Source organism: Podarcis tiliguerta, assembly GCF_965153285.1.
Source record: "Podarcis tiliguerta genome assembly, chromosome: 13".
In the NCBI taxonomy this organism is placed as follows: domain Eukaryota; kingdom Metazoa; phylum Chordata; class Lepidosauria; order Squamata; family Lacertidae; genus Podarcis; species Podarcis tiliguerta.
The window spans coordinates 31,990,167-32,005,370 of record NC_139546.1 but is presented as its reverse complement, the minus strand read 5'-3'; the positions used below and the strand labels follow the sequence as shown (position 1 = coordinate 32,005,370).

The 15,204-nt window shown below is 40.4% G+C and overlaps 1 protein-coding gene across 1 annotated transcript; it reads left to right on the top strand.

The window, feature by feature from the left end:
• Positions 1-4,710: 4,710 nt before the first annotated feature.
• LOC310662198 (vomeronasal type-2 receptor 26-like) lies at positions 4,711-12,229 on the top strand (the record flags this gene model as incomplete). Its single annotated transcript, XM_083408968.1, has 6 exons — positions 4,711-4,968; positions 5,506-5,710; positions 6,024-6,360; positions 7,986-8,213; positions 9,120-9,246; positions 11,328-12,229. The coding sequence occupies exons 3-6, from the start codon at positions 6,214-6,216 to the stop codon at positions 12,227-12,229; spliced, it is 1,404 nt and encodes a 467-aa protein (XP_083265094.1). The 5' UTR covers positions 4,711-4,968; positions 5,506-5,710; positions 6,024-6,213.
• Positions 12,230-15,204: the final 2,975 nt, after the last annotated feature.

Sequence of the window (15,204 nt, the reverse complement as noted above, 5' to 3'; positions counted from 1 at the left end):
TTTTTGATACTAGGTTCAAGTCTTAAAATGTGGGATAATACCGTTGAGCATCTACAGCTGGGATGGGCAACCTTTTTAAAGATATGTTTCCATGTTTTCACATCACAGCACTGTGGTAATATTTGAAAGACCGAAACAAGGTAGAGGGTGACTACCACACACCTCATTATAATGGATAATTGGATGGAAATCCCCTAGACAATACTAACACACTTCTACAATTTCCAGCATTAGCATAGTGGTATAAATTAAGGACATGCAACATAATATCCATTTCTTCATCTCATAGCACCATGATAGCATTTGAATGTCTATGGTAGCATACAAAATATTGCAAATAGGTGGAGGATCTTTCAAACTTAGTTATAGGCCTCCTTTCCCAGTCTAGCGAAAATTGGATGGATGCACACAGGTCATTGAATGCACCATTATGCTCCTATGATGTTCAACATTAACACGGTGGTATATGATTAAGTTATTCAACAATGGTTCAAGATTCATTTTCAGTTACAATATATATGTACATATAGATGTATGCAGGTGGATATATATATATATATATATATATATACATATACATATACATATACATATACATATACATATACATATACATATATAGAGAGAGATTTACATCTATCTATATCTATGTGGATCTAAATTGATTTTTCTCAAGATTAACCTTCTGCTATTTCATCTCTGGATTAGGTTAAGCCTCTTTCTGTATGTAGTGAGAGTTGCCATCCAGGTTCGAGGAAGAAAATGAAAGAGGGGGAGCCATTTTGCTGCTATGATTGCAGCCCATGTCCAGAAGGGAGGTTTTCAGAGCAGGAGGGTAAGAAATATGCTGTGTAAAATTATTGTGCAATTGGATCAGAATGCAGAGGACTCATCAAAGTGCAGCATCACAAAGCGAAAACAAAAGAGAATGAGGAGGATGAAGAAGACTAATTTATTCCTCCAAATCGCATAAATATAAATGCTAACAAAATTCAAACATCAGACCTTCCTTAGGATACCATAAAAAAAATTATTAAAATATTTCAATGAATGTTGTTGTGAAAATTATTTTGCATGACCAGGCGCCGACTGCCCTAGCTCCCAGGGATCACCAGAAAGGAAAAAAGACTTGTGATAACGTTTTATGGAATTAAAATTTGGCCACAACTTTATTAAACTTTTAAATGTAGGAAGACCTTGGCTTAGGCATTGGGCGTGTATCCCTCCCAGCCCCACAGCCGGGGGGGGGGACTGGGGCTCATTAGGGTAAATGGGATATGGGGGTACCCTGCAGGCAGCCCACCCAATATCCCTGCACACAGGGTAGTTCAATGACAACCTTTCAATTGTATGGCCAGTGACACCCATATTAAAACCACTTTAAGAGGGGATCCTGGAATTGCCGCTGTAGGGGGGGTGAGTCACCCCCCCCCCATTTACGGAAGAAAAGACTAAAGGATTCTGCCCAAGGCTTTAAACTGCTAAAGTTGTGACGAATTGCTACAGGGAAGACAAAACCTGCCAATGGAGGAACATTTATTCCCGGTTCTTCAACAGCAACAAGTCAAAAGACCATAGCAGCGCCCGCTAAATAGGAAGAAAAAGGTTAACCTGCAAACCAGAAACATTAAACAAAGGGAAGGGTTGGGTGGGTGAAGCTCCTGAGCTGACTGCCTGGCTGCTGCCGGCTCCACCCCCTATTTATGCAACTGGCCCCACCTCCCAGCAGTGTAAATTGACTAACTGAGGCTGGCAGTGAACCTCCAAAGAATAACACTGAGAAGCAGGCCAGCCCATACAACTGGTAATTTCCCTGGGGTCCAAAGCGCCACACGTGATCCCGCAAAGGGCACCCACAGTGTAAAGTGTGAGTGTTCATTCTAGCAAATCTCATTTGACATATATTGGACTTGCTATGTGGTTCTATCAGTTATCCTCTCACACCTGTTATATGTTCAGGTGTTTCTTTAAGTCAAAATAAATTGCGTATAAAATAACTGTCAATAGGAGTATCTAAATGGAATATTCATTCACCTGCTAGTCAACAATCAGTAGGTAAAAAAGGATCGCCTATGTGTTCAGGGGAGGCGGAATCTTGTGCAGATATGAGTGAATTGGGTCATCCTTTCTGCAAGTCACTGGTTCTGCATCCAGTCCCCACTGAATAATACATAGAATACATAGGAAACTGAATACAAACAAATGCACAGGAAAAAATGGTTTCTTGAGACTGAAATTTTGGCATTAGATAAACAAAGCTGGTCAAATGAAATGGGCAAACTTTAGAGATCTAGCCATTCACAATGGCTTTCACTAGTAGTTCCCTCTGACAGCCAATAAAGGTAGGCACAAGGTTTAAATACTACAAGTGTTTCAGTTAAAAGTGTTGTAAACGTCATATGAGAAACTGGGTTGGCAAAATTGGACTCCACACGCCATCTGGTGTCACAGGGTCATAATGAATATACAATGCTTATAAAGCGCTTTTTCTTTCTCAATGCAGCTGAGTCCCGAATTGCTTCCAAACTACAGCCAATTTGTCCTTCTCTGAGACATTCTCCTTGCCTTCAGCTACAGATTGCATCTTTGCATAGTCCAAGCCCTTTAACTTCCCATCCACATTGTGGATCTCTCTGGCCATCCCTTCCTTTGGGGTACCTCGCAGCTAGGCTCCAGGGTCACTTGCAGACTCCCATAGCGTCTCACCAGACAAGGTTCCCACCTCACAGAGAGCCATACTTTTCTCTACAAGGAGACTTCTCGTGCACTCTGCTTGCAGCTGCTTCAATTCACTGAAGCACTGGTTCTGCCACTGCCCCATTAGGTCAAGCTGCAGGCTTTGCCATTGCTCCATTCCCTCATGCTGCCTTTGCTGCTTTAGCATCAACTTGAATTGCTCAAGAAGTGTTGCTGGCACTGTCATCCAATAAAACTGAATGTTGGAAAAACCATGCCAGTCAAAAGGAAGTACATTTGGGGGGCCATGAAGTTAAGGGCGCCCTCCATTACCTCATGATGCCTTTGCTGCAGTAGCATCAACATTAACTGCTCAAGAAGTTGGCAGATCCATGCCAGTCAAAATAAAGTACATTTCTGGGGCCCTGAAGTTTGAATGGGGGGGGGGCATCCTAACCACCTCCATGGAAAAAGAAAAAACCTCTGTTCATATGCCATACAAACTTCTTCTTTTTTTGCAACTCCATTTGTGAACACCAATATTAAGTTGATGATTACCTACTCCTGTAATTAGGAAAAGGGCTGTAATTAATTCAAGTACTTGGCAAAGCTCCTCCCCGAGGATTTTCAGTGGAGAAAAGCAAAAGTAATAGCACAGTGTATGAAGAATAATATAAATAATCACTTTATAAGTTAGTTGTAGAAGCAGGAACTCAGAAAAATCAAGGAATTACCTGTTTAAGTCTCCTAAGATGGAATAGAACAATCTGTGTTTAGAGAGATAATTGGTACTGAGGATGGTGATATTAGTAGTCTTGATACTGGTCCTACTTTCTCACATGGCATGCAAGTTTCACAATAACTGCATGGTAAGAGATCCACACAATCCACTTCACGAGTATCATCAGTTGAGAGGCAACATAATTGGTGGCATCACTTCTCAGACCTTCATAATCTCCAACTCGCTAACCTTCATTGAAGCACCCCCACCCGTGTTGTTTGAAGAGCTCGCGTAAGACCTTGTTATTGTTATTGTTTGCTGTTAGTATTTCTGTTTGCATTAAGGATGTGAATTACTGTCTTTCCCCAAGTTTGTCAAACAATTTTCAAGTGGTGAACTTGAAATACTAATTTAATTATATTCAGAATGGAGACAGATCAAGTTCCTCTGGTTTTGACAATACTAGTGATGGCTTCCTCCACTTAAACATTTTAGAAACTACTATCAATGAAGGCAGAAATATTAATGAATCAGTGATAAGCTCTCTTAATTTCTATTTCTTACCACTTGCTCTGATTGATGTCATTTACAATTTCAAAATGTCTTTGTAAGAGAGCTGGGATTGTGTGTATGTTCGTTGAATTCAAAGCTAAGTCTGTATATATGTGTAACTAGTAAGGAAGGAGAGGCCAAGGGAGAAACAACAGTTTTACAAGACATGGTAGTTTCTCCAAATAAAGAATACAACTCTAATTCTAGTGCAGTTATCACCACACTCTGAACATGTTCTTAAAATGTAGATTTCACCTTAAACTGGTGGTGGTACGAAGAACTTATAAAGTGTTCTGTATTCTGAGGCTTTCTTAAGAAAGAAAGAAAGAAAGAAAGAAAGAAAGAAAGAAAGAAAGAAAGGGAGTAGGTTTGACCTATGGAAAATGTAACTTGAAAAAAGAGACATTGCGCATCCCTTTGTAAACCAAGAAAACTTTAATAAAAAAAATGCAGCCTTCTGAAAATGTCAAATCGTATGGTTCGTGATAACACACAGAACATTATATTGGTAATTTATAAATAAAGTATATTAAGTTCATGGTTGTAAAGGAGATTACAGTTGTCTAAGATTTGAGCAACCCACCAAAGGCTAAGCATTGCCTAAAGACAGTTTGTACATAAATACTGCAAGGAATAATAAGGAAGCAGAGGCAGTACAACATAGTCCACACTTTACAATGTGTGATATCCTAATATGCTGTACTTTTTTTTTTTTTTTTTTTTTTAGGGTAGTGCCTAAGTATTACCAGCACATCCTGGCTTTGGCATTTGCTGTAAAGGAGATAAATGAAAACTCTCAGATTTTACCCAATACTTCCTTGAGCTTCCACATTTATGACAGTTACTTCAATGCAAAGAATACCTATCATGCCACAATGCAGCTTATGTCTTCAAAAGAAAAAATAGTTCCCAACTACATATGTGACATTCAGAAAAAATTAATAGCGGTTGTTGGGGGACTGGAGCCTCTAATTTCTCGTTATATTGCAACTGTCTTGGATATCTACAAGATTCCACAGGTAGGTTGTGTAGATGTCTCTATTTCTTTGTGGAATATGGGTTTCATCCATTTAAATGCTTATTTTCACCACACAGAAAAGATTGTGGGTGTGGAAACAGAAGTGGTTGAAAGTATGTGGGAAATATTTCTTTGTGTAGGAATGTCAAATGGAAGCTGAGATTATAAATGAGAGTGCTGTAAATATAACAGCACCTACAGTAGAAAGTAAATTGTCTAGTGATGGGGGGAAGGTGGAAGGCAGTAATTTCAGCAATAATGACAGCCAGAGGCAATGAAAGGCAAACCAATCCTCTGACCTGCTGTAAGTAAGATGGCAGGCAGGGGTAGACTTTCTGAGAAAAGGCAGAGGTTAAAAAGGCAGCGCCCCATTTTCCCTACGGAAACAGCTTCCATTGAAAATTCTCTTGTGTTTGTTATTTAAAACTTATACATAAACTGTTTCAAGAATGGGATTCTGTGGGACAAATTTTGGCTCCTATTTGTTTGTTTGTTTGTTTGTTTGTTCATTCATTCATTCATATTTCCTTTTATTTAGCTCATATATGGCCCTGCTCCAGTGATGAATGATAAAACCACAGGCCTTTCCTTCTACCAAATGTCTCCTAAAGATGCTCTTCAGCATGCAGGCATTCTGACTTTGCTTCTCCATTTCAATTGGACATGGCTTGGGATCCTTACATCCAATGATGAATATGGAGAAAGATTTGTGCAGGCAGTGTTTCCAGTATTCTCCAGAAAGGGTATTTGTTTTGCCTTCATCGAAAGAACTGGTAAATTTACCATTGTCACAGAAATTAATGTCAAGCTACACGAGCGAGCCAAAATATATGATAGAATCATTGACAGCAAAGCCAATGTAGTGGTTGCTAATGGAGAATCCTATCTCATTGTGTTTTTGAGGTGGCTACAATTTATCTCAGATAGAGAATGGACAATGAATAAAGGAAAAGTGTGGATAGTAACAGCTCAGATAGAGCTCACTTCAATGGTTTATCAAAGAACTTGGGATACAGACATAGTCCATGGTGTTCTGTCTTTCTCTATGCACTCCAGTGATCTGCCAGGATTCAAGACATTTATTGAAAGCAAAAGCCCTTCATTCACAACAGGAGATGGCTTTATCAGGGATTTCTGGCAGCAGGCCTTTGGTTGTGTATTCCAAAGTATAGATGGGGACAAGGTGGATGGAGATATTTGCACAGGAAAAGAGAAGTTGGAAAGCCTTCCTGGGACATTTTTTGAAATGAGCTTGACTGGCCACAGCTACAGCATCTACAATGCTGTTTATGCTGTGGCACATGCTTTACACTCTATGTCTTCATCTCGACTGAATCACCACTCATTGGTTGATGGAAGGTGGATGAACTTTCAGAATCAGCAGGTGTTGCAGGTAATGGGATGATGTTCCTCCTGTTGGAAGGCAAAATACCTCTCAGAATATATAACAATATGCTCCAATCAGATCCTTCTTTTGGGCTTCCCATTGACATCTGGTTGGGCATTGTAAGAACCATACATTGGATTAGATAGTCTTTTGGACTGATCTAGCAAGTCTCTTTTTATTCTGTCAAATAAAAGGTTTCCCCAAACTAGGGTTGCCATATTTAAAAACGTGAAAATCCAGCTTACAGAAAATTCCTGCTGGACACAATTTTTGAAGGGCAAATCCCATCTATATCTGGGAAATTCCAGACATATGGCATCTCTATCCCAAACTAGGCCATCATCTCCTTTCCATCTTCTTTCTTTATATTAGTGTTGGCATGTTCTGAGATTATAGAATTGTAGAGTTGGAAGGGGCCATTAGGGTAATCTAGTCCAACCACTGCAATGCAGAAATCTTTCACCCACAGCGGGGCTGGAACCCACAGCGTTGAGATTAAGAGTCTCATGCTCATCCGACTGAGCTGTTTCCCTCTTTTTCTAATGGTGAACTTAAAGTATACACATTATACTTTTGCTGTTATATATTTGCCAATTCATGCTAACTCTGGTTCATGCTGCCTTTTGGCTCACAGAAACTGCCACAACTACATTTTGAGGCCCTTAAGAAAAGTCTGTATTTGGAAATTGGTTGGAAGTTTTCCTGCTCTGTATATCTTTTTTGAGTCACTTGGGAGAAATAGGTGGTATATTGCATTTTTAAAGTAAATAAATAAATATTTTTCCATGGCTGAGGAAGAAGGCAGTATTCCAGAGAATAGGCAATGATTTTTGGACTAGTGTGGTCTTAATATTTGTAGGCGGGGTGTTTAGCTCCTAAGACCTGTCTCCTAGATGGCTGCTGGGATGCTGCTGCTGGTAAGAGGCTTTCAGATTCAGTAATGTTGTGTGTAGAAGAGACAGGTGTCATTTAAAAGAAGGTGCTGTCCAGTAGAAGCAAGATAAAGCCTTTGAAACTCTACAACTACAGCCAGAATCCAATTTACTAAGGGCAGCTTTGAGCTCTACTATGTTTTTGGACCATTAATGTTGAATATGTTTAGGAAGTGTTTCATTAATTGTATACAGTGAAAAAGGCCATGGATTTAGAAAATACATTTGATATGTAATTTAAAGCTCATTATTTAACCTTTAAAACACTAAATGGCTTTAAATCAAGTGTGCCTGGCCAAAAAGGGAAAGTGAGGCAACTGCCTTAGATGCCAGGATCCACCTGGGCAGCAGATCCTAATGTTGGTATTTCTTTCCCCTTTGTTCCTATTGTATATCTTCTCTCACCCGTTCTTCCTTGGTACCGTTGTGGGGTCCTGTAATTCAGACTTGGAGTTAAAGACTCACCCCACATGAGATTCAGACTGGCAGGTCAAGACTCATCCCACATGAGATACTTCTTAAAAACAAGAATACTGCAATGAACAGTTGTTTGAAAAATGTGACATCAACTTTCACATATCTGAATATGAAAACAAAGAACTGTGTTGCTTCCACCCAGGCAAGATGTTTGTATGACTTACTGTGAAAGATTCCACAGAAATGTAGCCTATCCTAAGCTCCTTTTCTTTTTCAACTCAGCTCCATCACTTTCTGAGAATTGTCTCCTTTAACAACAGTGCTGGAGACAAGATCTCCTTTGACCAGAATGGGGAGTTAGTGACTGGATTTGATATTATTAACTGGATTATTTCCTCAAACCAATCCTTTCATAGAGTGAAAGTTGGGAGAATGGATCCCCAGGGTTCTCCGGACCAAGTGTTCACCATCAACAAGGATGCCATCACATGGCACAATTGGTTTAACCAGGTAGGATTCAATTGTGAAGTGCTTGGCAAGCCATTCAGTTTCATTGAATGGACAATGTTCAGCCCATGACAAATACTGAGTTTTGATTAGAAATGATACAACCTATGTAGAAAGTAAGACTCCAAAAACACCTGCACTGTTTCATCTGCTGTTGAATATATTAAATACTCGATGGCCCTTGTGGTCTATTCCAACTCTATGGTTCTATGAAATGTGGTGAAAAGAATAAACATATGCTTCTGCTAGTTTGATTACATACTCAATGCTACAACAGGCAACTAGATGCCTATGAAGAGACTGAAAGCAGGACCTGAGTGTAACAGAGTTCTTCCCACTTGCAATTTCTAGAAATTGGTATTCAGAGGCTTGTTGCTTCCAATGGTTGAGGTAGAAATTAGCTAGTAGCCCTTGATAGCCTTATCCTCTATGAATTTGTCTAATCCTTTTTTAAAGGCATCCAGATTTGTAGCCAGTGCTAACTTTGGTGAATTTTAGAGTTTAACTATGTGTTGTATGAAGAAATACATCGTTTTGTTATGAATATTCTAACATTCAGCTTCAGTGTATGATATTTTGACTTTATAAATATATGGTTTTATGTATTTTTATTGTGTCCTCCCTTACTTGCCTTATTTCTAAGATAATAATGTCCAAATGTTGTAATATTTCCCCATAGGCTTCCTGTCCTTTCAATTTGTTTTAAAATGTTTTTAACTTTTAATTTTAATGGTTGTAACCACACTTGGAATACCTTGCACAGCCCTCGATATTTCACATCTCAGAAGGATGTCAGAAGAAGTTACGGAAGAGTGGTCCCAATTTGGTTTCAGTTATACAGGAAGATCATCTTAAGAACTTGAGACTCCTTCTCAAGATAATCATTCTACTCTTTCACTCCCGAATAAGGCCCAGCCTCTTTCTGTGTGTTCTGAGAGTTGCTATCCCGGTTCCAGCAAGAAAGTGAAGGAGGGAAAACCGTTTTGCTGCTATGATTGCATCCCTTGTCCAGAAGGAAAGTTTTCAGATCAGAAGGGTAAGAAATAGTGTGTAGAAAGCTGGGAAAAGTTTGTTCACGATCAAGGAAACACAACAAAATTACAGCACAACAAAGCAGAAGCAAAAGTAAATGTGATAGATACAGAAGACTTGGACCAAATGGTATACATGCTAATCTCAATGTGTTTCAAACACAGCTTGTTCATCAGGGGATTATATTAAAAGGTTTTAAAATTCATATGTGTTGTGTCCAGTTGGTGTTCATCTGCACACAAACATTCAATTCTTGTGGTGTCAAAAAACAAGTAAAGATGATGTTACGTTATGAAATGGTATACAAGTCCTTTCCTTGTATACTGCTCTGTTATTTGATAAAATGGTTTCTTTCTTTCTTTTGTATAGCACTTTGGAATTGAAAGTGGGAAAACTGTATCTAAACTTCACAAATGAGCAAAGAAATTGTCCAGGCAGGCACTTTATGTGATTCATGAGAGCAGCAAAATAACCAGACTGAACAATGGTGATGGGATAAAATCAGGCCAAATCTTTATTGACAGCTGCAGATGGGGCAAAGGTTGGCATGGCATTGGGTCCTAGGATCAGTTCATCATTTCACAGGAACCATGTTGATATAATGGATCTACTGGGTTTGGATCGCTCCAAATCTGTATGACGGGAGTCGGCTAATGTTGAACAATGCCATGTTGCAAGGCAAGCAAGCAGGGGTCTCACTGGGGGACCAGGGTGCAGATTCCAACCAGGCAGATACTGAAACCATGCTTGGGTTTGCCATGGTCAATCCTCTCCTCAGGCCCCTTATGCCCCCCTGGTACTATGTTGATCCTGCCCAATGCCATTTCCACCCTCATAAAAACAATATTGTGATTTGAGGACCCGCCACCTGCTTGAGGATAAGAAAGACATATGGACACAGTATATTACTAGGTTAATGGGCTAAAAAGGCCACAACTTTATTGATTACAGTATGTGAGAGGTATTGGCTCAGGCATTGCATAAAACAGCAGAGCTTGACCCCATCCCCTCAGGAAGGGGTGAGTCTAACAGGGGTTAGCCACCAGTAGGAGGAGCCTGTTGATGAAAATACAACTGTAAGGTCCCCCTGATGTCACTGGGGGTCATGCCATGGCCCTAGTCACCAGCAAGGGCATCGGACAGGATCCACAACCACCAGATTCCTTTAAGAGAATACCCATAAACTGGAGGGGTAGGCGATGGCCACACCCTGCCCTCCAACACACCAACAGCATATTCCAATGCCTAACCGCCAATAAGTAAAAGTTGTGCTGATTTGCTACGAGGTAGGTGAAAAACCAAGTGGCTGGTGCCAATTTGGCAGTTGAATAAAAATTCCTACCAGGCCCCTTGAACAACCAAGGTAACCAACTACAGGCCCATAGCAAGGTCAAGCACGAAGCAAAGAACTAAAGGGAAGGGTGGGTGGGTGATCCGTTGACACCCGGCAGCGAAATGAGGGGAAAGTGCTGCCGTGGCTGCATTTTAGCAGCTAAACCACGCCCCCAAGCCTCCCATTGATTGGTTGGCTGCCTGGGGACACGGCGTGGCTGCAGGGACAGCCAAGCAGGGGCCGGTACGTGCAAAATGCAGGAAACGGCTCCCGCTCACAACTCCTCCCCTCTGGAAGGAGAAGAGGCTTTCTTCTGCCTAACAAAGAAAGCCATGATTTCACTAAGGGAAAGGTGAAGAAAAAATACCAACCAGGTGCCAATGGGACAGCTTTTTCCCATGAGCCCACCACAAAGGGAGGTACTGGGTAAAACCTTGTCCAGTATTTTGCTGCAATCCATGGGCCACAGCCCAGTCAGACAAAGGTGTCCCATGCTTATTGGGCACGGAACAGGGCTTATAAACATGAATTGCCTGTAATCTTAGCGTTGCAGATTCACAGAGCTCTAAAATACATGAGATAATGACATTCCCAGGAAGGTGAATGGGAATTCACATAACCATCTCCTCACCTTCCATATTTTGAGAAGACGGAAACCAAAGGAATATCCTAATATGAATGGATTGTTTTAGATGTAAAAGAGAAAACATTGCAGTATGCTTGACATGAAGCCCATGCCTTTTCTTTTTCAGACATGAATGCCTGTTCTACATGCACAGCAAAAGCCTATCCAAGCAAAACCAGGGATTTCTGTATGCCCAAGCTCATTTCCTTTTTATCGTATAAAGAACCACTGGGCATCAGTTTAGCCTTCTTTGCTCTTTTCTTTTGTCTGATCACAGTCTTGGTGCTAGGAATATTTCTGAAGCACCACAACACTCCCATTGTCAAGGCCAACAACCGGAACCTTGCCTATACTCTCCTTATCTCAATCCTGCTCTGCTTCCTTTCTGCATTGCTATTCATTGGACATCCTAAGCAGGTGTTGTGTCTCCTCCGACAAACCACTTTTGGCATGATCTTCTCTGTGGCTGTTTCTTGTGTGTCGGCAAAAACCACTACTGTGGTTCTTGCTTTTATGGCCACCAAACCAGGTTCCAGGATGAGGAAGTGGGTGGGGAGAAGACTTGCCAGTGCCATTGTTCTTTCCTGCTCCCTTATTCAAGCAGGCATTTGTACCGTATGGTTGGTCACCTCTCCCCCATTCCCAGATGTTGACATGCACTCAGTTACTGAAGAAATTATATTAGAATGCAATGAGGGGTCCATGACTATGTTTTACTGTGTTTTGGGTTATATCAGTTTCCTGGCCATAATCAGCTTTGTTGTGGCGTTCTTTGCCAGGAAATTGCCCAATAGTTTCAATGAAGCCAAATTCATTACTTTCAGCATGTTGGTATTTTGCAGTGTTTGGCTCTCCTTTATTCCATCCTACCTGAGTTCAAAGGGGAAATATATGGTAGCTGTGGAGATCTTTTCTATCTTAGCCTCCAGTGCTGGGCTCCTAGGTTGCATCTTTCTCCCCAAATGTTATATCATTGTGCTGAGGCCTGAGCTGAACAACAGGGAACAACTAATAAGAAGGAAGGTCTGAATAATCTCAATGTCTTTGTGTTTTGCTATTTTGTGCCACTCAGGAAATTTTGTGTATGAATTATCATTCATATCTGCAAAAGCCTCATCTGAGTTAACATATGCCTTTATGTTTCATACATCCCTGGTGTGCAGGATGGGTTCAATAATGGGATTTAAAACACAACCCCTCCCCCAAAAAAACCCCTGTATCCTCTTCATAGAGTTAAGCAAAAGCACATTTTGGCAGTCAGGGTCACATTGATGTTCAGGAGGTATGCATTGCTTAATCATCTATCTTTCAGTGCATATATTGGACATTGCTTCTTCAGCTCTTAAATGTACTCCCAGCTTTTTCCATAGAATATCAAGCTAGACATGGGTTTCCCAATCTTCCAACTGGTTTTAGACTACGATTCCCATCATCCCTGACCACTGCGCCTGCTAGCTAGGAATGATGGGAGTCGTAACCCAAAAACAGTTGGAGATCCAGGTTTGGGAAACCCTGAGGCAGACCAACCTTTGTCCCAGCATGACTCCTGAGCTCTCTGTCTGCTGCTGATCCATTCTATATCATTATCTGCATGAATAAAAATCTATTTCTCATTTACAAGTAATAGTCACTTGCTGCTTTTTTAAAGTTGGGAGCCAGGACAAAGAACATCATGTGATCAGCTTCTCTCAGAAGTTTCAAATTTATCCTACATTTGCATGCATCATAACAAATAGGGATTTGCATCAGGTTCAGTCAAAACCCAAACTAAATCTATACAGTTTGAAGGAGATATGGGCTTCAACTTAGTCCAGTGGAGGCAGTCTGTGATCAGTCCAGTGGAGGCAGCGTGAGCCTGTCTGGGGGTGGAGTGTCAGGTGGGAAGAAGGAGCTTTAGCTGCATGCACCTGCTTTCCAGTAAGGGAACACATGCACAGAGTCAAACTGAGCAGGATTTAACCCTCTGCTCATCACCTGGTGAGTGGAGAATTAAATCCTTTAGGCTGCAGGGGTCTGCTTCACCTGCATGTTCCCCACAGGGAACAGTTTTCTCTTCATGCACTGCATCATTCCCAACTCATGTGTTTGAGTTCCAAACTCAAGCAGGATCCCTTCCTATCCAACTATGTGGAAGAGAAAACTTTCCCCCCAGATATGACAGACATTGTTTCTTCAGCAATTCCCATTGGGAGCACCAACTTTAAATTATTGATCATCTTCTCTGATAATTATGAAAAGGACTGTAATTAATTCCTTGCTCCCTGAGAATTTGCTATGGTTAGAATCAAACAATTCCCACAGTCTAGAAAGAGTGATATAAATAATCACAAGAACATTTAGGTATGCTACCAGAGACTATGAAAAGACAGGGATTCACCTGAGTCTTCTGAGATGGGATAGGAAACTGTTTAGAGAGAAGATTAGTGTTCAGAATGGTGGCATTAACAGTCTTGATTATTGTACTACTTCCTCACATGGCATGTAAGTGCCAAAACATTAAATGCATGTTAAGAGACCCACACCCACCACTTCACAAGTATCACCAGCTGGGAGACTTCATCATTGGTGGCATGGCTTCTCAGACCTTCATCATCTCCAGCTCAATAACCTTTGTTCAAGAACCTCCACCAGTATTGTTTGAAGAGCTTGCGTAAGTAACTTTTGAAAAAGTTTTTGGGTTTCAATTAAGTATCTGAACCAGAGGGAACAATTTTATAAAAGTAAAAAAAATATATATTAATTGAGTGGGGTTGCGGGGGGCTACAGCAATAGTGGTCTTCATCTATTTATCTATATTAGAATGAGGGTATACCAGCTTCTGAAGTTTTTGAATCACATAGTTCATTTTAGTACATGTTAGTATTGAAAGTGTTGCATTCTGAAGAATAGCTGATATTCTTCAATTGTTTCATTTTTGCTTAGACCATCTAAGGCTAAGAAGAAATGTGTACAGTAGTAGTGCAATAGTAACAAAGGATATTAAGGGGGGGGGGGAGAGGGCAACATGGGGTTTAAAATGTAACTCTAACAATCTATTTAAAATACTTTCTTACATTCACTTAAATATTCCATTTAGAGTAGTGCCTAAGAATTACCAGCACATCTTGGCGTTGTCATTTGCAGTCAAGGAAATCAATGAAGACCCTCAGATTTTACCCAATCACACCTTGGGTTTCCACATCTATGACAGCTATTTCAATGCAAAGAGGACCTTTCATGCCACAATACAGCTAATGTCCACAGTGAAAAAATTTGCCCCCAATTACAAATGCAACATCCAGAATAAACTAATGGCAGTTGTCGGAGGATTAGACCCTTTAACTTCTCTTCATATGGCAACTGTATTGGATCCCTACAAGATTCCCCAGTTAAGTTACATTCTGTGTAGATGTCTCTGTATAAGTGGGATGTGGGGTTTTTTACACTTATTACTTCCTTTGTCAATACAGATAAAATTGTATGGTTTGGAGGCAGAAATGTGTGTATTTGTGGTAAAAGACAAGTGTAAGCTAAGAAACATGTTTATGGATGAGGATCTTGAAAACATAGTGGAACCTTCATAGAAATTCAAATTCCATGTAAAGAAAATATTACAAGTCTGGTGTTTGATGAAGGGTATCCAGCGTTATAATGAGGAAGTTCTTCTAAATGATTAGAGCCACATCACTAAATAGCAGAACACCTAGAATGGAATTCAGGATTCAGCCTCAATTGATCTTGATGAATAATTATTTAATTTCACATGTAAATCACTGTTGGAAGCAGTATGCCTCTGAATATCTGTTGCTAGAAATCATAAGGGTAGAGAGTGCTGTTTCCTTCAAATCCCGCTTGCAGATTTTCCATAAGCATTTGGTTAGTGAAAGCAGGATGTTAGACTTCGACCTGATCCAGCAGGGCTCTTATGTCCTTATGTTTTTATTTGCTTGTGCTTGAGCATACAAATATAAACCCACCCAGTTCATTTAGATATTTCCCCTTCATTAGCTGCTATTGTGTAATAG